The 26,261-nt window shown below is 33.8% G+C and overlaps 1 protein-coding gene across 23 annotated transcripts in view; it reads left to right on the top strand.

Annotated features, from left to right (window-relative positions):
* The window catches only part of enah (ENAH actin regulator), a 206,182-nt gene that overhangs the window by 71,598 nt on the left and 108,323 nt on the right, over positions 1–26,261 (top strand). For all 23 annotated transcript variants that reach the window (XR_012395480.1, XM_073932427.1, XM_073932425.1 and 20 more), the window contains 1 exon segment: positions 25,053–25,218. Coding sequence is in view for 22 of the 23 variants with exons in the window: in XM_068215435.2 (XP_068071536.2) it covers positions 25,053–25,218 (166 nt within the window). In the remaining variant the exon portion in view is untranslated.

Here is a 26,261-nt window from a genome sequence, read left to right as displayed (position 1 = left end):
TCTTTTCAAGAGATTGTTGCGATTGTTGTAGCTACTACATCAGTGTTTCTCAACTGGTGGGTCGCGACCCAAAAGTGGGTCGTGGGAACATTTTCAATAAGTCGCGGAGTGTGTGGTCAAAAAACAACAAAGTTTTAATTTAACTTATTTTGTTTATACTGGACTTTTATTTTGAAATCCATGCGCAACAACCTTACCGTTTGACATGTGAAATTTCATTTAATTATAGCAACAAATATGTCGAAGCGCTAGTGCGACCCCGAATATGTAAAGTATGGATTTACATATCTTGAAGACAAAAAAAAGACTTAAAACCCCAGTGTGTCTTATGTAGTGAGGTGCTCTCACAAGAGAGCATGTAACCTTGTAAATTAAAACGACATTAAGAAACCAGACAACATGTTAACAGTTCTGTTTAGTTCATGTTAACTGAACGTTTCCTTATGCTAACCACTGTTAACAGTATTTGTCGTTTTTACTCTAATATTTCTATAATTTAATACATTTTGTTAAATGACAGCAATAAAATATTCTTTATTTGTAAGTCCTGATTATTTTCTCATGATTTATCTGTCACTACTTGTGTATGATAACAAATAAATACAAATTAATTAAAATTCCTAAAATTGTATTTTAGTTCCTAAGAATTTGGGTCGCGCCCTGATGACCATGCAAAAATGTGGGTCCTATGGCCAAACCAGTAGAGGACCCCTGTAGTACATCATATTGACAGAAGCAGAAATGAACTGATTCAGGCTTAAAGGACTCCACGGACTATCAAAAAAAGGGTCTATTGTTGAACAAACGTGAGCATTTTAGTGAATTTTCAACATGCAACATTATGTATTGTAGATATACCATTAATGACGATACTACCGTTTACAAACTACAGTGGCACCGCCAGTATTTTGGAGCCTTATGGCTCATTTCCACTGAATGGTACTGTATGGTCTGATTATGTAAGGGTCACCTTTGTCAAGATTGCATTTCCACTGAGAGGGTACCCTTTTGGTTGGCGTGGTGTATGACAAAGTTTCAGACGACGTCATTTTTACTCTAGTAAATGTCAAAGTAAAGCCATACGGGTTGTTCACATGTGTATAAATGTTCATTACTAACCTTTCTATGAACATGATTTGATTCTAACTGCAGATCAATGATAGCTGAAATCAATGAATAGCGAAATAGCTTACTGTAATGTCTGCAATTATATGAAATAAATAAATAAATTAATGCAACATATATGAACACATAAAGACTCTTCCAGTCTCCGATATGTTACCAATTACAGAAAAACTACACACAGCATACATTTAGTGTATATTTGTGTTCAAAAATAGCACGAAATATAGCCCAGTCAGTGCAAACCTCTCATGTGTGTGTTTTATCTTCAGCAGCTGTAGCCTCTTGATAGAGAGTAATTCCGTCATTCCGAGTTCATAATAGTCTAAAAGTTGATGCTAATAGGTTTGTTTGAGCTCGGGTCTATCATGGCTTGTTATTATATGAATATATTATTACAGTGTAATGTCTCGGCTGTATTTTAAAGAATGGAGCTTCCTTTGTTTTCATTCTCATGCTTTTGCGATTGACGTATCTCTGTAAACCAAAAGCGTTCTGCTGCGTGTCTAGCTGTGCCTTATGGTACCCTTTAGGCCAGTTGATATCCTTTGCAAAGAGTGACCAAAAAGAGGTATGGTACGGTTCACTTTAGGTACCCTTTGACAGTGGAAACAGCCATAAAAGCGTATCGAATCGAACCGTACCGTACCACCCAGTGGAAACGGGACAATAGTATCTCGATACACTACCATAGTACCGGTAAACCCTGCAAAACCTACTGTACTGAGGAAAACCAGTACTGTGACTTCTTAAAGGGTTAGTTCATTAAAAAAAAAATCATTTACTCTCCTTATGTGCTTTTGAACCTTTATGAGTTTTATTATTCTTTCGAACATGAAAGAAGATATTTTGAAGAATGTTGATTGCTGGGACCCAATGATTTCCATAGTAGGAAAACAATACAAAGTATCTTCTTTTGTCTTCAGCAGAAGAAACTCAAATAGATTTTGAACAAGTAAAGGGTAAGTAAATAATGACAGAATGAAATATTTTGGAGTGAACTATCCCTTTAAGGGCTTTAGCAGTTTTGCTGTGGAAAATAAAAATTGCTATACTTTAAATGTAAAAGACAAAGAAATAAGCAAAAACAATATGGATTTATTTTGGATATTTAGTAACAATTTACTTTGAGCTGGTTAAAAATCGACTAAAATATGTGACGATTCAGATCAGTTGGGATGATAAACGAATTATGGTACATGTTTTGAACATGTGTTTATTTAAAACTTACTTGACGTGGAATAGTGACAAACAAGTTGCAGCAGTTGATTGAAGTGATGCTGAATGTGGACGTTGACATCAAGAAAGCTCTATTCTCATTCAAACTAGAGTGCCAGCATGTGGGAGAAAAATGTCTGGCCTGAATCCTGTGCTCAGAGTTGCTGAAGTTTGCCCTGCGCGCTTGCGATTTTCCTCACACAGGCAGTACAGCAACTTCATGTTCTTAGTTTACTGTCATTGATTAAATCCGATTTAACTCGCTTGTAAAAGAGATGATGATGCAATTCACAGATGTATGCATGTCTGCATGCTCTGCGATCTCCACTTCAAGGCACAATCAAAACTTAGCTGCTTTTTACCAGTTCAATCCATTAATTAATTGATGAGAGTAAACATTACAAGTAGGGATGTCCAGATCTAATCACGTGATCGGAAATCGGGCCTGATCATGCTGTTTCGAATCAGAATCAGATGTTACCTCCCGATCAGGACTCGGTTAAATGCCAGCAAAGTAGAACAACGGAAGCAGCTTGAAGCAGAAAAGTGCGAGTATGTCTGTGGTCTGGAGATTTTATAAGGTTGACTGTGAGATATGGAATCTTGGAATTGCCTGCCGGGTATTCGAAGTTGAGGTGCTATTTTATATGTATAATATATATATACTATATGTATATGCACAAAAGTCCAAAGGTGTAGAATTGTTGTTATTTATTACTTGATTGTTCAAGCTACCTCACAAAAGTGCTTTGTTTGTTAACAGAGTTGTTGAATGTTAAAATAAGGTGAATAAAATGAAAAATAAAGAACATCCTGGATCTGTTTATTCTTTATTATTTTAGGTATTCAAGAAATATCGGATCAGGTTTCGGTATTGGTAGATACTCAAAATTAAATACAAGTCCTATGAGCTCAAAGTTGACAATGGAAAGCAAATTGAACAATTACTAATTTAGCTCAGTTTCTCTCTCTCTCTCTCTCTCTTGTTTATTTTTAAATTGTCAAAAGAAAAAGAAAAAAATGATAGGTATATAAATAAATTCTATAGATCAGTACTGTGAATTGCATTGTGAGTTAAGAAAATAAGCACATCTCTAATATTTATATAAATTATTATTTTGATTTTTATTCTTGTTTGTGTTTGTTATTATTAAATATGCTTACAATTTTTAGACATTTATACAAAAAATTTGCATTAGTAGTAATATTATTAATATTGTAAAATTTAGTTTGTACTATTTTGTTTTGGCAACATATTTGTTCCACTGTAAATACCAAATAAACGTAGCATTCTAAAATATTCTTTATTTATTATTAGGCATGTAAGGATTCACCGCGAGTCAAATATGTGACTATTCAAACCGGTTGAAATGTTGAATGAATCGTGATACATGTTTTGAACAGAGGGGGTGCTGTGCTTACAAGTACAATCTCGTTTTACCTGCACATAAAGAGTTACTTTACAGGGTAAAATGACAGCGGTGAAGTGCGCCAGACAAACTGTGTGCAAATACAGCGAAAAGACCTTTACATACACTAACAGAAGAATCGTGAGTTTGGTGAATCGTTATTTCCCAATTTAATATCATAATTCAGTGTTTCATGGTGTTATTGCTTTATAGCTATTATTACTATGTTATTGTTGTTGCCCTATAATTAAGAGTTTGTGCATGCGTACTTGCGTGTGTATATGCATGCATGTGAGTGTGCTTCAGTGTGCGAGTGTGAGAAAGTGACCTTGTATTCCAACTTGCATTTAAAATGGCAATTGCCTACAAGTACTGTATAGCGTGTATATAGCTTGAATACCAGTAACTTATGACCTTGTGGGGACCTCTCTTCACTCTACATGATTTATAATTGAGTTAAGTCAGAATGAAATAAAAAATTGTAAAAATATGAAAGTGCAAAATGTTGTTTTGTTTTGGGTTAGAGGGATAGAATATGCAGGCTGTACAGTATAAAAAAACATCATGTATATGGGAAGTCCCATTACAAATAGTTGTACAATGTTTGTGTGCGTGAATGTGGTGTAATTCTGTCAAAGATGTAACCATTGTCAGCTTAAGTTCGACTTTTAAAGCCATTTAGAGTTCCTCATGATTAAATAGAGGGAAGTATAATTTCTATAAGGCCGTCCATCTGTCTGAACTACACAAGCATGAACATCTTGAATGTCCTCCATGTCAAACTGTGTGGATTATACCCAACACACTGCTTAGATAAAGATGACAGATGGCAGCTGTCAAAGTGAAAATGTATTTAGGATAGCAGTATTTTGCTGATGTTTTTCAGGGGCCAGTCAAACAGGGATGCCTGAAGGATAAAAGCATAAATTTGCGCTACAGTAGATATTGGCATGGCATAAATCGAGTAAAACTGCTATTTCTGAAGTGGTTAGGGCTGTTTGGGTAATATCACACCCTCAGTTCAACAATACTTTCCATTCTCAGACTTGTGATAACAACTATTCTTACTTTTTCCTAGTTTTGTTGAAAGGGTTTTTTTGTCATTGTGTTTTGTGAAGTGGGCAAGGGTCACAATTTGAAAAGTTTAGAAAAGAACTACGTATTTTACAATAATTTAATTCTCCATTCTGTTTTATATATAATCAATTTCCTGTTAAAATTAAAAATAATAAATGTGCAGATACTATTGATTTTATATAAATGAGGTTTATACTTTAGGTATTTGTGTTGATATTAACAAAATTCATAAAGATTTTATTATTATTTAAAGTAATTTTATGTGTTGGGGTTAGGGTTAAAACTAAAAAAAATATGTTTTTAATTTAGTAACATTTTATTACTAAATGTAACAATTATTTGTTATAATTATGAATCAGTAACAATAATACTTTTATAAAAGTGTATACTAATAGTAGTAATAATAAAATTGACAATAATAATAATTATACAATTTAAAAATATAACGTAATATGCTTCTAAATAACAACAACAACAACAACAATAAATAATAATAATAATAATAATAATAATAATGATGATGACAAAATAACAATAATAAAAGTAAAAATAATGACAATAATAATATTAATAGTAAAAATATTGATAATTATAAAACTATTTAAAAATCAAATGTAATATGCTCCTGAATAATAATAATAATTATAATAATAATAATAATGAAAATAAGAATAATAGACAATTATAATAATAATAATAATAATAATAATACAATTTAAAAATAAAATGGAATAATATTAATATTAATAATAATTATGATACATTACATTGTATTAATGCAAATTTTGACATGTTTTTATTGACTATTGACAAATTGATCATATACAACACTGAAATCAGATTTACAAAATTTATAAATATAATTTTCGATCAAAACACAGTAAATTTAGCATAATAAAAATAAGTTGAAATTTTTTTATTCAATAATGTTCATTGATGGTGATTAATTAAAATTAGTTTTTTACTGATTTTCATAAGACAATTTGTGGGCTTATGTGCTTTGTATTATATTATATTATATTATATTATATTATATTATATTATATTATATTATATTATATTATATTATATTATATTTATACGCAATTAAAAATCTATAATAATATATAAAAAAATATATAGTATAAAAATATATAGTATTGTCCTGACAAAAACTAAATCAATTAATTCACCAATGCTACATTTGTCTACATGTAAATAATACATATTTGCTGCATTTTCGTACTATATTGTACTGATTATTATTTTTTTTGTTTTCATTTCTTTACATGTAACCTGTTTTGTGTCTGTCCTGCAGAGTCAGTAAACGAAGCTCGCATTAGCAGCAGTTTTTTGTCTTTAAGCGTGTTCTTGCCAGTATCTTAAACGCAGACTCCTCTCACAAATAGCTGGCCTTGCAGAAGATGTCACCAGGGCTGTTTATACAGTGCTGATGTCTCCTATTGTCCTGCAAAGCATGGCATGAATGAATCTGCACTGGCATCCACCGAAACGGGTGTTCTGCGTGACTCATGGTTTGTGAGTGGAGAGTATTTTTAAGCCAGTTTTTGCGGTTTCTGTGGAGGAGGTAAGGTGTTGGCAGCTCAGGGGCTCTCCATCTCCTCTGTGGAAGGAAAGCATCACCATCGTTTACTGCAAAGGATCATAGTAAGGTTTAACACCAGGTTGAGAATATTAATGTCCATTTGGATATACAAATATATGCATAGATGTGGAGTACATCTTTCTGTTGAGCTTTAGCTCTTGCGATTTGTTAAATTTGGCATGAAACGGAAGTTTACCATCGTTTGAGTTTTCTTAAAGCTACGAGTCGTGTTTAAATAGGGACCATAATACTTATGTTTGGGGAAAATCACATATATTTCCAACTATGATTAAAACTGACTGGAACCAAAGTCCCTTTAAGGCAAGTCATTTCTCTCTCCGGCCATCTTGGAAACGTCTCTCGGGCAGTATCCTCTGACATTTTGTCTGAATGGGGAAACATTAAATTCTCCGAAACTGCTTGCCTTTCATACGATTGAATTACATATAAGGAATATCTAATAAAATTGAACAACAACAATCTCTTAGTTTGATTTCTAAACGTCCGAATCACCCAAAGTCTGCAGAATTCTGGTCCGAACCCCTCTGCCGGAGTATTGTCAGTCTACAACGATCGAAAATCGGCTCCTATACTAGAAGGTGGTGCTTTATTCGCCATATAGCGATCGATGATTGGCTCCTGTACTAGAAGGTGGGGCTTTATTCACCATATTGCGATCGATGATTGGCTTCTAGAAGGCGGGCTTTATTCGCCATATAGCAATCGATGATTGGCTCCTGTACTAGAAGGTGAGCTTTATTTGCCATTATAGTGATCGATAATTGTCCCCTGTACTAGAAGGTGGGGCTTTATTTGCCATATAGCAATCAATGATTGATTTCTGTACTAGAAGGCGGGGCTTTATTCACCATATTGTGATCGATGATTGGGTCCTAGAAGGCGGGCTTTATTCGCCATAAAGTGATCGATGATTGGCTCTTGTACTAGAAGATGGGGCTTTATTCGCCATATAGCGATCGATGATTAGCTCCTGTACTAGAAGGTGGGCTTTATTCACCATATAGCGATCGATGATTGGAACCTGTACTAGAAGGCGGGGCTTTACTCGCCATATAGCGATCGATGATTGACTTCTGTATTAAAAGGCGGGGCTTTATTTGCCATATAGTGATCTATTATTGCCTCTTGTAATAAAAGGTAGGGCTTTATTTACCATATAGTGATCGATGATTGGCTCCTGTACTAGAAGGCAAGCTTTGTTCACCATATTGACCATTACACTTTTCCCCATTCAAAACGAGACGAGTGACATGTCTTTTATAGTCTTTGCCGGAACTACCTGTGCATTTAAATGAATATAATGCAAACCTCCAGCTAATCAGAATCAAGAGTTTTAACAGATCATAGAATAATAATAATAATAATAATAATAAATAAATAAATAAAACCTCCATATCTGTATGTATATGCATGTATTTTTTACATAAAAAACATATCAATTAATAAAACAGACAATTAATCACCAGATTAAATCATCAGCCTGATTGTATAATTGTGACAGCCCTAGTGTTGATCCTACGCTCAGAGCTTGTGTTATGGAGCTAAACAAAAGGCACGCAAAGGAGAAGCCTAAACGACAGTGTCTCCCCCCTTCATACAGAATCTTTTTTTCCCTAGTATTATGTAGGAGCTACACATAAATCCCACCCACGTACACAGTGTTGCTAAGGTGATGGCTTTAATTCCTCTGTCTATAAAAAGACCAAAAGAGAGCAAGAAAAAAAAATACACCAGTGAGGGATTGTGACTTATATGATGATGTCTCTGTCGACACCAGTGTGTGATCACTACTGAGTGTGAGATCTTTTGAGCTGGTTTGAAGACTGTATCGCGGACTGTTCGCTAGAATGCATAATGAAACATCCTCCTCAAAATGGAGGAAATGAAATGCATTGGAAAACCGAAACAAGTGCTGAATCAGTTGACATGCTGCTTCATATAGCGAGTTCTACATCCCATTCAAACGCCTCCTATAGAGCCATACAGGAAGAGCAGTATTCTCAATTGCTCATGATTATAATTTAAAGGAAGGCAGTTTGCATGTAAATTTAAAATCCTGACCCCCCTTTGTTATTCTTTCAGACCTGTGTTTTAATAGTAGTGATTTAAATAAGAAATTTTGCTTTAGCACTAAATCAATATATTCATGATTTCTGAAGGATCATATGACACTCAAGATTTTAGTACTGGCTTCTAAAAATTCAGCTTTGCTATCACAAATATAAACATTGAAAAATATTAGTTTTGCCAAATGATTAATCGTAATAAAAGTTTATATTTACAAAATATATTTGTGCATAATATGCATATTTTGTGTACATGGCTATATTGTATGAAATATTTGTATATATTTAGGTGCTTTATTACACCTTACTAACACCTGGCTGGACCCCCTTTTGTCTTCAGAACTTCCTTAATCCTTTATGGCATAGATTCAACAAGGGACTGGAAATATTCCTCAGAGATTTTGATCCATATTGACATGATAGTGTCACGCAGTTTTCACAATCTCCCGTTCCACCACATCCCATAGATGTTCTATTGGATTGAGTTCTGGTGACTGTGGAGGCCATTTGAATACAGTGTACTCATAGTCATGTTCAAGAAACCAATCTAAGATGATTCGCGCTTTATGACATGGTGTGTTATCCTGCTGGAAGTAGCCATCATAAGATGTGTACACATCTGTGGCCATAAAGAGATGGACATGCTTAGCAACAGTATTCAGGTAGGCTGTGGCATTGACACAATGCTCAATTGATACTAATAGGCTCAAAGTGTGCCAAGGAAATATCCCCCACACTATTACACCACCAGCTCCTTCCTGAACCGTTGCAATGATACAAGGCAGGATGGATCCATGCTTTCGTGTTTTGACCCTACCGTCGCAGCAAAAATAAAGACTCATCAGACCAGGCAACATTTTTTCAATCTTCTACTGTCCAATTGTGGTGAGCATGTGCAAACTGTAGCCTCAGTTTCCTGTTCCTAGCTGACAGGAGTGACACCCGGTGTGGTCTTCTGATGCTGTAGGCCATCTGTTGGACGTGTTGTGCGTTCAGAGATGCTCTTCTGCATACCTTGGTTGTAATGAGTGGTTATTTGTGTTACTGTTGCCTTTCTATCAGCTTGAACCAGCCTGGCCATATCTATCTGTCTGTCTGTCTGTCTGTCTGTCTGTCTGTCTGTCTGTCTGTTTGTCTGTCCGTCCATCTTTATTTTGTATATTTTTGTATTTTCTGTACTGTATGTGTGTGTATTCATGCATATATACATTAACATGCACCGTACAAACATCAATCTTTGATGTGATTAATCAGTGCTTAAAAAAATCTATTTAAAATTTGAATAGTTTTTCTTCTTCTATGTTTCATGTCTTGTTAATATGTTTTGCTGTATATGTAACCACACAACTGCAACCTTGATAGTGCATATTGTTATTTACATCTTGAAGATGTTATATGGACATGAATATATGGACATCTTGAATCTATTCCAGTCGTCTTGCCGGATTCATCATGATCTGGTTTTGCAGACAGCGATCTGGGTTTCAGTTATTTGTCACTGTATGCTGATTTCACCTTGTGGCTGTGAGGCGGTTTGCATCTCTCAGTGGGAGTCGGAGCCTATTTCCAGCTCCCTGCAACGCCTACACCCTGCCGTGGACCCTCCAGCTCCCTGTGAGCAGTCAGCGCTCAGCCTGAGCCATCTCTGTTGCTGGAGTATGCTTTAAAATAGCTCCTGTCTGCTCTTTCTCACGCACCTGTGGCTAGTTGAGTAGGTAAAACGCAGCACAAGTGTTATATTTGGAGACCGTGGCCCTCTTGGGGATTTGTTGAATCATTCAGATTGAGATTTTGAGCCTTGTGTTGGTGTGGGTTTCCTTCGGGTGCGCCGGTTGCTCCACAGTCCAAAGACATGTGCTTTAGGTGAATTTTGTGGTGAACTATTTCTTTGCTTTTGTATTTAGAATGTGGTTGTCTGTGACAGATGAAGTGTATTAGGGCTGCAACAACGAATCGATTAAAATCGATTACTAAAAGCGTTGGCAACAAATTTCAACATCGATTTGTCATGTCTCATGACACGGTGAGGTTTGATTATTAAAAAAAACTTTAGTTGAGCACGGAGCAAAGTGAACGCATTCTGCGTCTCTCACGCACTGATGCCAGCAGAGTTCTGTGCCTCATAAACAGGACGGAGCTAAAAAAATCAAGCAGAGGTAATGTTAGAGGAAAGAAATCCGTACGACCCTAGTCATCCAAGGTGCGGGAGGAATAAGCAAAAGCAGCATGATGTGAAAAATTGAAAGGCGTGTCATATTATCACAGTTATGCAGTGTTTTTAACCACACAATGCTTATTTTATGTTTTAGACATGCAAATACACACAAGTACTAGTAAAGCAATCCATTTAGAGTTTGTAAAACACACAAGAAAGTCTATGAGAGTCTAACAATCCATTCAAATATAATTTGCCGATGTGTATTATTCATATCAGATACACATAGTGAAAGTAACTGTAAAGTTGAATCTATTCTTCTCCCAACTGGCCAGCTACTTGCTTGCATGCATTTTAGGAATAACTAGTGAATTTACTTGCTGAATCCTGCTTGTTTTGCTTTTATGAATGAGGCATACGACCGGACGCAAGTAAAACACGGCGACCTCTATCTCAAGTCATAGATCATGATCAAGATCATTTACATGTCTTTTAAACAACAAAAACACTCATGTTTTTGTGAATTGGAATATCAGGTAGGTAATGACATGATGAACAGGCATGTGAAATTTTTTGTATTAAAACGTAAAAGCCTAATAAAAGGGATACATCTGTCACACAGCGCAATTGTGGCTGCGGTATGTCACTTGACAAACATGACGCATCACCACGGAAACATTAAGGGTGAACGTTCTAAAATAAGCGCCTAACAAAACTCACTCTAGATAGAATTTTTTAAACTCACCAGTGAAAGGGTTAATAACAGAAGTAAAGCAGCGGTGGTATAGTTACTTTGCATTGCAAGACTAAAGACACGTTTTTATTCACTCGCCTTTTTTAGATCATTCATTTTTCCATCTGTAGACATGTATAGCTACAATGCAAAAAAAGCTTTTCTTACTTAGTCATTTTGTCTTGTTTCCAGTCCAAATTTCTAAAAAATCTTAAAGACTAGACAAGAAAAATTGCATGAGATAATTAAGTGATGCTTAAACCTTCTGTTTGAGATTATATCTCATTAAGATTATTTTTTTAACCCCATTGTCAAATAATTTAGCTTGTTTTAAGCAAATAATCACTTTATTTTGAGGTGGATTTTTTTTTTCAAAAAACAGGACAATTTCTATGGGATTTTAAGATTTGTTTTAGATATTTGGATTTAAAACAGAACAAAACTATTAAGTTTTGTATTTTATTTTTATTATTATTATTATTATTAATATTATTATTATTATTATTATAGCAGCTCAGGCATGTTCAAGGACAGCATGTGTGTGCACTTTCTAAAGATTTTAGTTCTGTTTTTGAATAAAGAACAAAGGTTGGAAATTATTGCTTTTATTTTTTATTCATCGATTCATCGATTAATCTGAAAAATAATCGACAGATTAATAGATTATTAAAATAATTGTTAGTTGCAGCCATAAAGTGTATGTTCAGTAAATTAAATTGTAGACAATAAGACTGGGTACATATTCCTACCAAAAAAACTCCATTTGCTAAAACTCAGAGTAACATGGCCAGATAAAGACTCAAAATCACCCCAGAGTGGATGAAAACATCCCGAACAGCACACAAGGGTTAAGTAGTAGAGCTGAAACAACTTTGAGCCGTGATACTAGCTACTAGCACAGGGGATATATGGTGAAATTGAGTGTTTTCCATCCTTTCTTTCTCTTTTTTTTGTTTTGTTTTGATATTCTCAGTGCAAAACCTCTGAAATCCCATGGCCTCTGAGCAGGATTGTTGTAGATCTGTGAACCTGAGGCCTGGAGCTCCTCTTGACTTGACTCGAGGTTTGAATCCTGGTGTTTGCTGGCGTCTCAGTGGATTTGTGATGCGGTTTAGAGATGGCAGCTTGTTGAGTTATAGTGTTAGACAATTTGAGCTGTGTAAACAAACTAAGTGTTAAAGTGTGAGCGTGTCAGAGTTTGGTCTCCGTCACATGCATGATTCATGTCACCTTCAGGGACGGTTCATCAAACGTCAACACCAATATCCAGATCTACGTATCATTTCTGAATCGCTTATGGCTACTTGTGAATTATATAGAACATGGAGGCATCTTTTGGATTTGCGTAAATAGATTTATGTTTTTGAAATGACAAGCAAAACAATGGATCATTCATTATAATTGAACAGCTATTTTGGTGAGAGAAATAAAAAAAAACTGATCATATGGTTTTCATATGATCATATTTCATATTTAGTTTTCATCCGGAATTATTGCGATTTATATATTGTGTAACAGTTTTTTTTATAATTTGATTTATATTTTTAAAATATTCTGCATTGTAGCTTTTGAGCTCTTATTTTTATTTGTTTATTAGTTGCTACACTGTAAAACCCAATAAGTTAAGTTAAACCGACTGCGGCAAACATTAGTAACTTAAACATTTTAAGTTCAGTTATCAAATCGTTATGAGTTAATTGAACTTAAAAGAATTATGTCCCAACAACTATATAGCTACTTAAATGGTTTGGCATTGCTTCTAGCATCAGAGTTAAGTAACACAAAATATATAATTAATTAAATTATAACTCATTCGATTTGAGTTCTGCTTAATATAATCTGTTTATGAGTTACCATAACTCTTTTTTTTTTAAAAATTGAGTCAAAGTTACTTTTTAAAAAAGAATGTAATGAAAGAAAGGAGTCATATTTTTCACCATAGTTTTATTTCAGTATCACTGCGATTTATTTGAAAGAAAGCGATATATTATTTGAAAGAAAGGAGTTTTATTTCTGCATTACTGTGATTTATACATTCATTTTTATTGATATATTTAAATTATATTATGTATTGTATTTTGTTTTATTTGTTTATTTTATTAGTTGACGATTTAGTTTGACTTGGTGTGTTTTTTTTTTTGTCACTTTTTTTAGCTTCATTAAATACATTGCATTCATTAAAACTGAACAGCCATTGTTATTAGATTTTTAAAAAAGAATGTAATGAAAGAAATTAGTAAAATTTTCCACAGTAGTTTTATTTCAGTACAACTGTGATATATACATTTACTTTATAATTTAAAAAAATCTGTATTATAGTTTTTATTTTTTATTAGGTAAAGTTTTAGTACTTTGGCCTGGTAATTTTTGTTAGATAACTATATTTTTTGGAACAAAAAAAGATTATTTGAAAACTCTCAGTTTCAGGTTCATGAATTATAATAATACAAGAAAAAACACTTGTTTTATTCTAATAAACACATTTTAGATAGAAATCTCATTTTGAGCATTTTGTTTTAAATAAAATAACAAAAAAAAGTTCCATGTTTTCAGGCATGTTTTTACATTTCTTTTTAGATAACATAATACGTTTTTTTTTACTTGGAGAAGAGTTAAGAAATGAGTATTTGGTGCAATAACACTGATTTTCAGTCACCAAAAAAAAAAAAAAATAAAATAAATACATTCTTATTGTAGTTTCTAGTTTAAAAAATAAGCTTTAAAGAAGCTCTAAACGACATTGTTTCTATTTAAAGTTTGGAAAAATTATAATATAGTTAAATAAACATTCTTAAATATTAGTCTTACTTAAGTCTTACTTGGTTGTACTAGTTATTCCAGAGAAATTGAGAATTTTTCTTATTTTTCAAATATAGATTTCATTAATTTTATTTTAGTTTTAATCAACTAGCTGAAAGTTATAGTAATATAGTTTTATTTATTTATTTTGTTTTGTTTATTTATTTAATTTGTTTCTTTATTTTTTAATTTTTTAAAATTATTTTTGTTTATTTATTTTTTGCTTAAACATTTTATTACAGAAAGAGGTTCTTCTTTAACATCGCAAGTGTCTGCAAGCTTATCAGCTTGAAGCTTTATTAACTAACCCAGTTTGATTGTAAAGAGGAAGCTAATCTGATGACACAACGGCTGAATAGCTCTTCCAAAATATTAAGACGTTCGCATTATTGCATCATTTTATTTGGGCAGCATCCTTGACATCATGTGAGAATTCATGCAGAATCCACAGTCTTGTTTCTACATGCAATGCCATTTACCGCACATATACTGCAACAAGCAGCCCTTCATCTTAACTTGTGTAGTTTATTTGTGAATGAGTGCGTTTCCCAGGCAGAGACAATGGGAGCTGTCATCGAGGACGTTACTTTGAGCACTGTAGAAGGTTGATGATTATTTCTCCTGATGTTGTGGGCGCTGGGTTGCATAATCAGATCTTGGTTTACCATGCTCTTCCCCAGAGTGTTTTTTTTTGCAGGCAGAGCTTGTTCTCACGTCACTGCAGCCTCAGCAACAAACATGACTCTGATGTTGGAATTTTTTTTTTCTTTTAGGCTATTGAGACATTAATATGATGAGGGAATGAAATTGACGCTATTTTTCATTACAGAGAGTTTTTGATCACAATTCGTCATGGTACTTATTTGTAAATACATTAATTCCTTTTAACTAAACCGTTTTTAGTTCATCTTTGTTCTAAATAGCAAATGCCTGGCATGCAACAGAGATTGAGACAATTATTTTCCAATTAACATTGTAAGATTTTAATAATTATCATTGTTCATTTGAGCTTTGAAGATTAATGGTTTAAAAAAAAACGGCTATAATTTATGCTTATATGTAAATACTTATAATCAGTCTAATATAATAACTTTTAATAACTTGTATAAGTATAATAACTTGTTCTTCCATAATCACACACACTCTCTCACCAGTTCTTTAGCTTATTTAAATTATTGTATTTTTATATGCCTCCAATTCCAGAGCAGCAGGGATTTTTATGTTTCTGTGTTTTTTTTAGTTTTTAAACCGCATTTCTTCCAAATAAAAATACAAACAAACGTAAAATATTTATTATTTTATAAAATGACCATGATTTCAAACTTTAACACAGTAACAAAATATTAATCAGTACAAGGTCAAATAACTCCTTAATTCTCAATCACAGTATATAATTTATATATGTTTATATTTATATATTTACATGTGTTATAAATAAGAACACTTTCATTTTTATTGTATATACAGTGCTCAACATAAATGAGTACACCTCATTTTGAAAATGAATATTTTAAGCAATTTCTCAGTGAATATTGGTAATATATTTTCATGCATTTGAGCAAAACAGATTTATTAAATGGATATATTTATTAAAATATAATTTTACCAAGCATCTTTAAAAATGGAAATATAATACATTTAAATTCAAGCAAAATATTGAAAGAAAAATTATAAACTACAAAAATTTTTTTGACGCACTTATATATTTATGTTTCGTTTCTCTTGATTTTTGCTCTTTAAAGGGGTGGTCCACTACGATCTCATATTTTAAACTTTAGTTGATGTGTAATGTAGCTGTGTGAAAATAAACAGCATCTCTGAATGTAAAAAGTTCTAAGTTCAATGCTAAGGGAGACCTTGGTTTTTACAGAGTTAGCTTAGCAAAGCCTACAATGAACGAATTTTGGGGACTACAAAAAAATACTTCCGCCCCCTGTGACATCACAAGTTCGTTTACTGCGCATCCCACACTGCGCATGCAGGTAAGGGCCGTGGCCAGAGGTGCTGTAACGTTATAGCAGAGATGAAGCTAAAAATGCATCTAAAAACGGCTGTTTCCACAGAGCTTCGTCTGTTTCTGTATTTGGGCTTCCAAAGGACACGACACAAAGACAGAAGTGCCTTTAGTTCAATATTAATTAACTTCCAGAGAATTATAAAATACTCAGCAAGCATGATTTGACAAAACAGCTCCAGAATCTCTCCCAGTTCAGTGCTGGATTCGGCTAAAATCTCCTCAAAGCAGAAGTTGTGATCTACAAGTAAGTGTTTTTATTTTTTAAAATTGATCATGACATGTACAGTGTCTAGCGTTAACTGTATGCTGTAGCAATGATGTAAACAATGCGAAATGCTGCTTTGCGGGCAAACGATTTAGCTACAAACTCACATTTATCAGCCAAACTCCTGTAAACACACACTCACTCCACCAGCACGATCTCTTATGTGTGCGCGCGACTGCACTGATTGTCTTGGCTTTTTCATGTGTTTCACATCTCAGATAATGAAGTCGCAAAAGATATGTGGATGATTTATATTACTTACACCTGCATATTCCGTATACTCGTGAAAGACGTCATAACGCATAGAGTTAAAAAAACACAGATTAGCTTACCTGACTAGTGGTCGCAGCCGAATAATAAATCAAGGCTCAACAGGTAGCATCTCACATCTTGTGCTTTATTCTTCTGTCACGATATATTACAGAAAATAACTTAATCCGAGCATCAGAGAAAAGCGCTTGTTACAGAAAGTTCACACCACACACACACACACATAGACGCACACACAGACGCTGTTAAAGGAGCCGCACCCCTTTTTCACTCGTTAGTTACAGACACTTGTCAGATGTTATTTTAGAGAGCGGGCGCGAGGTTGACTGCATGTTTACACAGCAGAAAAGCGTGTGCTTTTACGGGCGTGACGTGGAGCCGATCCGCCAATAGCAGCACATTATGTCGATGACCAATCAGAGTCACTTAAGGGCGGGCCTTTTAGAGGAACTAGGAAATATGACAGTCGTTTTCATGTTAGCTGAGTAGCTGTGTATAATCAAAGTGAGATATATGAAAAAATTACGCGATTTCCTTCAAGTGAAACATAAGCACACATTGCTTTGCATCTTATAAACACAACCAAGCCTTAAAATTACATTCTGGACCACCCCTTTAAAAAATGTTTCCCTTACATATAAATTTGAGCTTTTAATTTTTGGACCGTTATCCTAAGTTATTTTATTAGATGAGCTCCAGATTTGGCTTCGGTACTGGCTAAACTAATGTATATGCACAAATATAATATTGTAAAGCTTCCTATAGAAAATCGACATTTAAATAAGAGATTTGTGAGGGGTGTACTTATACATGCTGAGCAGTCTGATGTAATGCAAGTCTGATGTAAATAACTTGCACTGGTTTGTTATTATATTGTATGGTCCTATTTTTGCCATGAAGATGACATAGCTATAAATAAAAGATACCATACACTATAATACGTTCGATATATTATATATACATTTTTGTTTTCAGTCATGTACCTAATCCACAATAGCTTAATCAGCAATAGGTGTTTTAACTGATAATTTATTTTTACTCATTTTAATGCATTAAAAGTTACTTCTGCAAACATTTCTCAGTTACTGTGCTCATTATTACATTTATTAACCTTTTTTATTTTGATTGGCTAGTCTGGTGACACAATGTAAAAAAAATGCTGGGTGTCCTCTATAGGTTGTACTGGAATTCGGTACCAATCGATACTGAAATTTTTACAAACGTCCATTTCCTGCTAACATTTGAGCATTGTTGAGCATGTTCTTAAACACCGCTGATTTGCAATTGTGTTCAACAGAAATGACTGTGATTGGCAGTGAAGCTCATCAGTTCACTGAATTCATCGCTTTTTAGTCAGTGTAACTACAGATACAGGGACACTGGAAAGGTTTAAAGCTGCAATTCATGAGCGGATCACTCATGTGTCAGCCTATAGACAAACCTGATCGACGTGATTCTAAAACGCTCAAGTGTCCCTGTTTCTGTGGTTACACTCAGTAAACAGTGGTGAATTCGGTGAACTGAAGAACTTCACGGCAAATCACAGTCATTTCTGTTGACCATGTGAACACAATGGCAAATCAGCGGTGTTTAAGAACGTGCACAGTAGGGGTCAAATGTTAGCGGGGAAATGGACGTTTTTAAAACTTCAGTATCGATTAGTAACAAATTCCTGTATCGTGATAACCCTAGTGTCCACACAATTACTACTGTACATGTTGTTCCAACATAAATCGATTAAAGAAACTTAATTTTTTCTACAAATTTAAGTGGATTGAACATAAAATAAATAATTTGTCTAAAAAAAAAACACTTGGGAATTGTTGATTCAAGCCATTTTAAATAACTAGTTTGAACAAGCAGCAAAAGTCATTGAGAGCATAACGACTAAATAATATAGGTTTCAAAAAGATCAACTGTATTTCATACTCTGTGCAGTCCATAATAACACTTATTTATATTAAACTGCTTTTTTATTTGCGTCCAATTTCAGCACAGCAGAGCTTTATTTTGACACATTCCCTTAAATGACTTCTTAATCCTGCGATTGATGAGAAAGTGAGAGCGTAGATTGCATAGCTGTCATAATTTGGATTTAGCACTGAGCTGCATGTGTTTCCTTCCTTCGTCCTCGGGATTTGTTTGCACCTCTGGATGGAGATTTTGAGAAAACATGATCTATTTGAAGGTTTTTGGGTAACTATATGAAAATGGCAGGCTGGGACTGTTCTTTGTGTGGTTGAAATGTACAGTTGTCCAGGCCTGCTGAAAAGTGTCAGGTTGAATTTGCATAGAGCAGCAAAGGTGTGGGTGAAAGCCTGGTTTCCAGGTCTCATGAGATCAGCAAATATATGAGCAGTGCGGCCTGCTGCTGCTGAGGCTACTGCTGTCTGTCCTTCTCAGCTTTTGTCTGACTCTGACCCTCATTCTGATGCTGTAATGATGAAGCTGCTCAGGGTGATGACTCCTGCTTTTGGCTTTCAGGTTTCTTTGTTTTTTTTGTGTTTAATACTTTTTACAGTAATTAATTGTATTGTAATACTATTATTTGTCATTTTCTATTTTAAAATTTTTTTTTCCTCTTTTCGTTTTCTTTTTTCCTATTTTTCTTACTTTTTCTTTTTTCCTGTCCTATTTCTTTTTTCCTTTTCTTAGTTTTTTTTCTTTGTTGTAACTATTTTTTAACTTTTTCTTTTCTTTTTCTTTTTTATTTCTTCTTTTTACTTTCTGTTCTTTTTCTTCCGTTTCTTTTTTCTTTTAGTTTTTTCATTTTTTTGTCCTTTTACATTTGTTCTTTTTTCTGTTTCTTTTCTTTTTCAATTTGTTCTCTTTTTTCTTCTTTCTTTATTCATTTACCATTTCCTTTCTTTTTCTTCTGTTTCTTTCTTTTTGTCAGTTTTTCTGTTTCATCTGTTTTTTTCGTCTTTCTTTTTCAACTTTTTCTTTTAACTTTTTATTTATCTTGTTTTTTCTTTCTTCTGTTTTTTTCCTTTTCAATAGTTTAAGATTTTTTTCTTCCGTTTCTTTTTTCTCTTTTCTTTTTCATCTGTTTCTTTTTTCTTAGTTTTTAAAATTTTATCCTCCTTTTTATTTTTACTTTTTGCTTCTGTTTCTTTTTTCTTTTTGTTTTTTTTCCATTTTTTTCTCCTTTTCCATTTTTTTCTTATTATTTTTTTCTTTTTCTTTGTTTATTTACCTCTTTTCCTTTCTTTTTCATCTGTTTCTTTTTCTGTCTTTCTTTTTTCAATTCTTTCTTTCTTTCCTTCTTTCTTCATCCTTTTCTTCTTTTTATTTATTTCTTCTCAATTCTTTTCTAGACTAGTTATTCTAACTATTGTGATTATTACTTTTTATTTCTTTGGTATTAAATGCTACATACATTTTCAGTTATTATTTTTCGAATTTTCTTTTTTGTTTTTGTTTATTAATTGGGTAACTCTTTACAATTACAGATAATTTGTTAAAATAGGTTTACTGTATTGTAATATTATAGTTAAACTGATTATGGTTTAGACAGCAATTGAAGGTCACTTTCTGCCTACAAAAGATGATAAAACCCAACTAAATATCAGCAAGCTTTAAGTGAGCAATAGTTTAGACTCGACAAATAATCAAGAGACTTGATTACTCAGATTAATTCAATGAAAAAATAAAAAAATAAAAAAACTTGAATTAGATGGGATCAATAAGTCCCTAATAGGACTTCAATGTGTAGTTAACAGAAACTAACAATAAATGCTACATTTAATAATCTTAATTCTATTAAGTTTAAGTATTCACTACTACATTAAGAGTTGTATCTTTAAAATTAACCCACTGTGAATTTATAGGAATACATTTAACTAACAAAAGTTAATAATAATTGTAAAAATATACAATGTATTTAAAGTTAGTTAATAGATTAGGGCTAATGTTAGCAAATGACACATTGTAAAGGTCAATAAAAAAATAAACAACTAAAAGACTAATTATGGATGTTTACATTTGTTTCAGATAAAATTTTGTTGAAACATCTAAAAAAAATAACAAAAATTGGTCCAAATAACATAGGCATGATGTTCCAAACCTTCAATTTAGCATTGTTATTAGTTATTTTAAATTAATTATTATTTTTTATTATTTAAAATATTTAATCACTTATTAAGTAATCAAAAATAGAAATTATAATTATATTTGAATTGTTTCTCAAAATTTCATCTTATACTTTTGTTGAAAGTGTTTTTTTAATATAAAATGTGTCATGGCTTCCTTCCATTGGCCTGTTGTCCCGTGTAAGCTATTAGCCTGCTGAATTCTGCCATCAATTACACCGTAATATGACATACAGCACTGAAGCATCCGCTCGGCCCTCTCCTGTATGCCTGTGTCTTAATTAAAGTACAGGGATTGGTCTCAGTGGACAATCCTGTTAGATTAGCCCTTATCTGCTAGGCGGATGATCCCAGGATCTCATCTCAGTCCTTAGATTGATTTCAGCGAAAAGCTAAAACATTCAACAGTCTGTCATATACTGAATGTAAATTCTGAAGTGCTTTGTCATGATAATTTACTTTACCACATTAACGTGTTGCTGTTATCCATGTGGTTTTCTAATCTCCAAGTCTATCTATCTCCCAAGTGGAACATAGTTTGAATGTATGCGTTTACAGTATATACATGACTATTGGCTATATCAGTGTTTTTGAGAACTGATGTCAATGGAAATCAAGCAGCTGACATGGCAGGATATTAAAGTTTGTGTCAAATCAAATTGTACAATGTTTATTTTGCTAGCGCACATTGTTGTACTTTAGGTGAACAATTGATCTGTGCAAGTTAATTCAATAAATAAAAAAGTTTGTTTTGGTAACATTTAAGGTCTAATCATCTACTTTCGCCTTTGTAATGGTGGTTCTTCTATGTTGACATCAGTTTGACGGCTTTATCTATAATATTCTTAACCACGTCCTTTCTATCATAAGTTTGCTATGAGTGAATGATGTGCAAAAAGAAAGCCCTGAAATGCGGATTCTCTAATGCCATTCATACCTGTAACACACGCGTAAAACGGCACACCCACATACAAACGAAACGCACACACATATGAACCCAAGCCCATTCTGCAAGTGAAATGTAACAGCTGTTTACATGGTAGACTCTTAATTAGAGTATTGTCTTAATCATATTAAAATCTAATTATTGGTGTCCATGTAAACATACTCAATTTTTTTTTTTTTTTTTTTTGTACAATGCACACTTACTAATAAGTTAGGTTTGTAAATTATATATTGAATACTTTCATAATATCATTCATTCATTTTCTTTTCGGCATAGTCCCTTTATTATTCCGGGGTCGCCACAGCGGAATGAACCCTGTTGCCATCAGTATGCAGTGAAAAAAAGGGTTAATGGGGTATATGCCTCATCATTTTTGGTCTTTCCATTATAAGACTGCCATGTTTAAGCTCTGATTTCTTTAAAAATCAGTGATCTTCACTGCCTGTTAGATATATGATATGAAGTGGGTATCAGACCGGACAAGAAGCACTGCGTTAAATTCCATTTTTTCCTGCCATCTCTTTAAAATATGACAGTTTATTTTACCCCAGTATTTTGAGTTTCTGTACTCGCCTGCAGATGCTGTCTTGTTTTACGCTTGAACAACTAAACAAATCCTTTAGAATGCTGAAAGTCTGTTTAACTGAATGTATTATAATTACATTACAATATCGATGCTGTTAAAGAAACCTTATGAAATTGAAAATAGACACATTAAGCTTTCACCAGACGTTTATCATTGGCTGAAAAAAACTAGTTCTGCATACTAGTTCTGCAACTAGTTCTGCATACCGATCACAAAGCGCACGCCTTTACGTTGCAAAAACGCGCGACGTACCGCGCTGCCTTTTATGGTTGACAAGAAAAAAGAAGCCTCTTTTGTATGTCACTAGAAAACGACTGAATCAGCTGGTGTGCGCGAGTCGAGTTGCTGTCGATGTTATAATTGTAATTTTAAAAATATTGTGATATTCAAGATCTATAAATACAGCTCTGGATAACTTGAAAAAGCGACCACAAGTCTCTCCTCAATCTTTAAAAGTTTACCGTACTCAAATTGACAACCCAAACCCCGCTGTCACCTCAACAGAAACCCTGCAGTGCTTTCATTTGACTGAACAATGAAACAGAGGTAACACGCTTTTTCCACTCGAGCACACAGCGCGCAACGGCAAAACTTAAAGCGCGCTGAGCAAGCATAAGCAGAGCGTAAAACACTGGCGGCAGTCAGTAAACATGCAGCTCAACTCCTTGTTCAAGCTCTTGTTCTCTCCAAACTGGATTACTGTAACTCTCTACTAGCTGGGCTTCCAGCTAACTCTATCAAGCCTCTTCAACTGCTCCAGAATGCAGCAGCACGAGTGGTCTTCAATGAACCTAAACGAGCACATGTCACTCCGCTGCTACTCCGTTTGCACTGGCTGCCAGTTGCTGCTCGCATCAAATTCAAAGCTCTGATGTTTGCCTACAAAGTGACTTCTGGCCTTGCTCCTTCTTATCTGCTCTCGCTTCTGCAGATCTATGTGCCCTCCAGAAACTTGCGTTCTGTGAATGAACGTCGCCTCATGGTTCCATCCCAAAGGGGGAAGAAATCACTTTCGCTCACGCTCACGCTCAATCTGCCCAGTTGGTGGAATGAACTCCCTAACTGCATCAGAACGGCAGAGTCACCTGCTATTTTCAAGAAACGACTAAAAACTCAACTATTTAGTCTCCTACACTTCCTAATCTGTAATTGCCTCTCTGAATATCACACTAACTGTACAAAAAAAAATAAAAAAAAATACTAATACTACTAATACTTCCCTTCTTAGACTTTACAGACCTGAAACTTGCTTATAGCACTTATTCATTGTTGCTCTTGGTTGTGTAAATTGCTTCCTTGTCCTTGTCCTTTGTAAGTCGCTTTGGATAAAAGCGTCTGCTAAATGACTAAATGTAAATGTAAACCATTAAACAGATGCCCCGTATGCAGCCAAACTTTAAAAATGTATAAAGCATATTTTAATCGTTTAACTGATACCATTCATCGGTTACAAACGCACCCTTTCGGTTATTGCTTAATCAGTTATTTTGAGCATCCCCAACTAAACCGCATGTGCAAGCTCTATTTTTTTTTTTCTCTCACGGCCGCACGCCGGATATCCGGCATGGTGCCGGAATACTTTAAGCCCTGGTAAGATCATGTTTATCACTAAGAAAACTAAATCAAAATTATATTTTAATTGAACACATCTAATCACATAAGGTACGCACAGAAAAGTCTATTTAGTGTTGTGAAAAGGCAAAGCTGAATATCTGTGGTTAAACTGCCACCCAGCGGTCAAAAGCTGCTGGCGCATCAAGTACCGCCGTCGCCGCGGTATGAATGGCGGCATAAGGAACACATTGAAGTAGTAACATCTGTATACCCGATTACAAATTGTTGCAAACAATTCATATAAGCTGAATTTAAATCAATTAAGTTGAACATTACTAAATATAGTTACTAAAAAAACAAATAGATGGCTATCACTTAACTTAAAAAATGCATTCAATCCAATTAATAATTATTTTTCAGTGTAGCCAATGCTGCTGATATGGCATTAAAACATAAACAAATCAATGAATGAATAAATAAATTACAGCTAAACCACTTGACAAAATAGGGTGACCTATGAAATGAAATCTGACCAGAATATTTATAAGTATTCTAGAAATGGCGAACACGTCTTTTCATAAGGTCACAGCACTTTTCCTATATATTCTCGCTCTTTATATATTTATTTATTTATTTATTTCCCCATCTGCGTTAAAAGTGTGCTCACACGACAAGGGAAGCCTTTCAGTGGTTCTTTTCCCATTCTATTAGCGCAGTCGGAGGTTGGAAGTCACAGTAAATAATTTAGTGTCATATGCGAGCTAGAGTTGGTCTGTAGTGCAAAGTGAGCTGAGAGACGGGAGAAATTGATTTCCAGTGTTTACACGTAATGGGTGACTGCTTAATGAAAGCGTGACCTATAAAGGTGTACTTAACTTGAGTGCCAATGCCAGGACTGTTATTTCTCTCTGGTTTCTGTGATTGGAGGAGCTGTTAACTACTGCGATCTGCATGAAGATGAAACACGGTTCTCTCTGATGACTTGTCATTGAATTTAACGCACCAGATCCAATATTTATTATCAGTTAGACTAGGGACACAGAAAAACAAATGTTGGAAAGCAGACATTTCTTTTTGGAATTTTCGTGAGTGCATTTGTTTCTCCATCACTCATTTTTCTCTTTTTCTTTCTTTTCAGTGAGCAGAGTATCTGTCAGGCGAGGGCCGCTGTCATGGTTTATGATGACGCCAATAAGAAGTGGGTTCCGGCTGGTGGATCCACAGGCTTTAGCAGAGTCCACATCTATCACCACACTGGCAACAACGCCTTCCGAGTAGTGGGCCGTAAAATTCAGGACCACCAGGTAAGAGAAATGGGAGCTGTGGTCTCGGTGGGTTTGAAAGAAATGCTTTAGTGAAGTTTCCAAACTTGTCACATAGTTGAGTTGATGTTTAGACTTAAACTCAAGAAAGAAATTCAGTTGTTGTTAAACTTCACATAGGTTGTGGAAGTTTAATTAAAGGCAAACATTATTTTAAATTCTGTTTACATCATTTTGATCATTATATTAAAATGATATTAAATTGTACTTTTAACATTGCAAATCTATTTGATTTCCTACCTCTTAAATAATGTAACGAGAAAAGATGTATTAAATTTTGTTAAAATTAGTTGGAACAATTTTTTAAAGAAATCACGTGCATTTTAAGATGCTTTGTGTGAGATTTCTTAATACAAAAGACTGATGAAATACTAATTTCTTTATTATTTATTTAATTTTTAAGGCAGCTTGATTGATTAATTTAATCATTAAAAAACAAATATGTTGGTTGTCGTTTTTTAAGTACAGGGTAAAGAAAAAATATAACCAATTTTATTTATTAGGTTTGTATCCCTCAGTTCTGACTTTTTTATTTCAGAATTCTAAGATACCCTTACAATTGCTGTAATTCTATAATACAAGTCCCAAGTTAAGTGAGCACCTCTTTTTGAAATGTATTTATATTTAAAACTGTGTCAGGAACAAACTTGGAAGTTTTTAGTGTATAAGTACTATATATCAGTTTTATCTATAAACAATTTATGAATTATTGTTAAAAATAATTATAGTATCTTCTGGTATTTGATATAGAGCGGCATATACAGTATACTGCTTTTTGCTGTAGATATTTCTAATTAAGAAATAAACACTGGAACTACCAGAATTCTATAACTGATAGGATTACCATAGTGGCCATTCTGGCTGTTCTCATATAAGGTGTCATATTTGCATTCAAAGCTTCTATTGAGATATTAAAATGAAGCTTTGAATTTCTGTCGTCATATTTAATCAAGTCATCATCGTAAAATACAATCTTTTTGGTGATACAGCTTATAAATGTATATTTAGACTACTTTAGATCACCG

The sequence above is a fragment of the Danio rerio genome, chromosome 20 (genome assembly GCF_049306965.1).
Source record: "Danio rerio strain Tuebingen ecotype United States chromosome 20, GRCz12tu, whole genome shotgun sequence".
NCBI lineage: Eukaryota > Metazoa > Chordata > Actinopteri > Cypriniformes > Danionidae > Danio > Danio rerio.
This window is presented reverse-complemented; position numbering and strand designations above follow the sequence as displayed.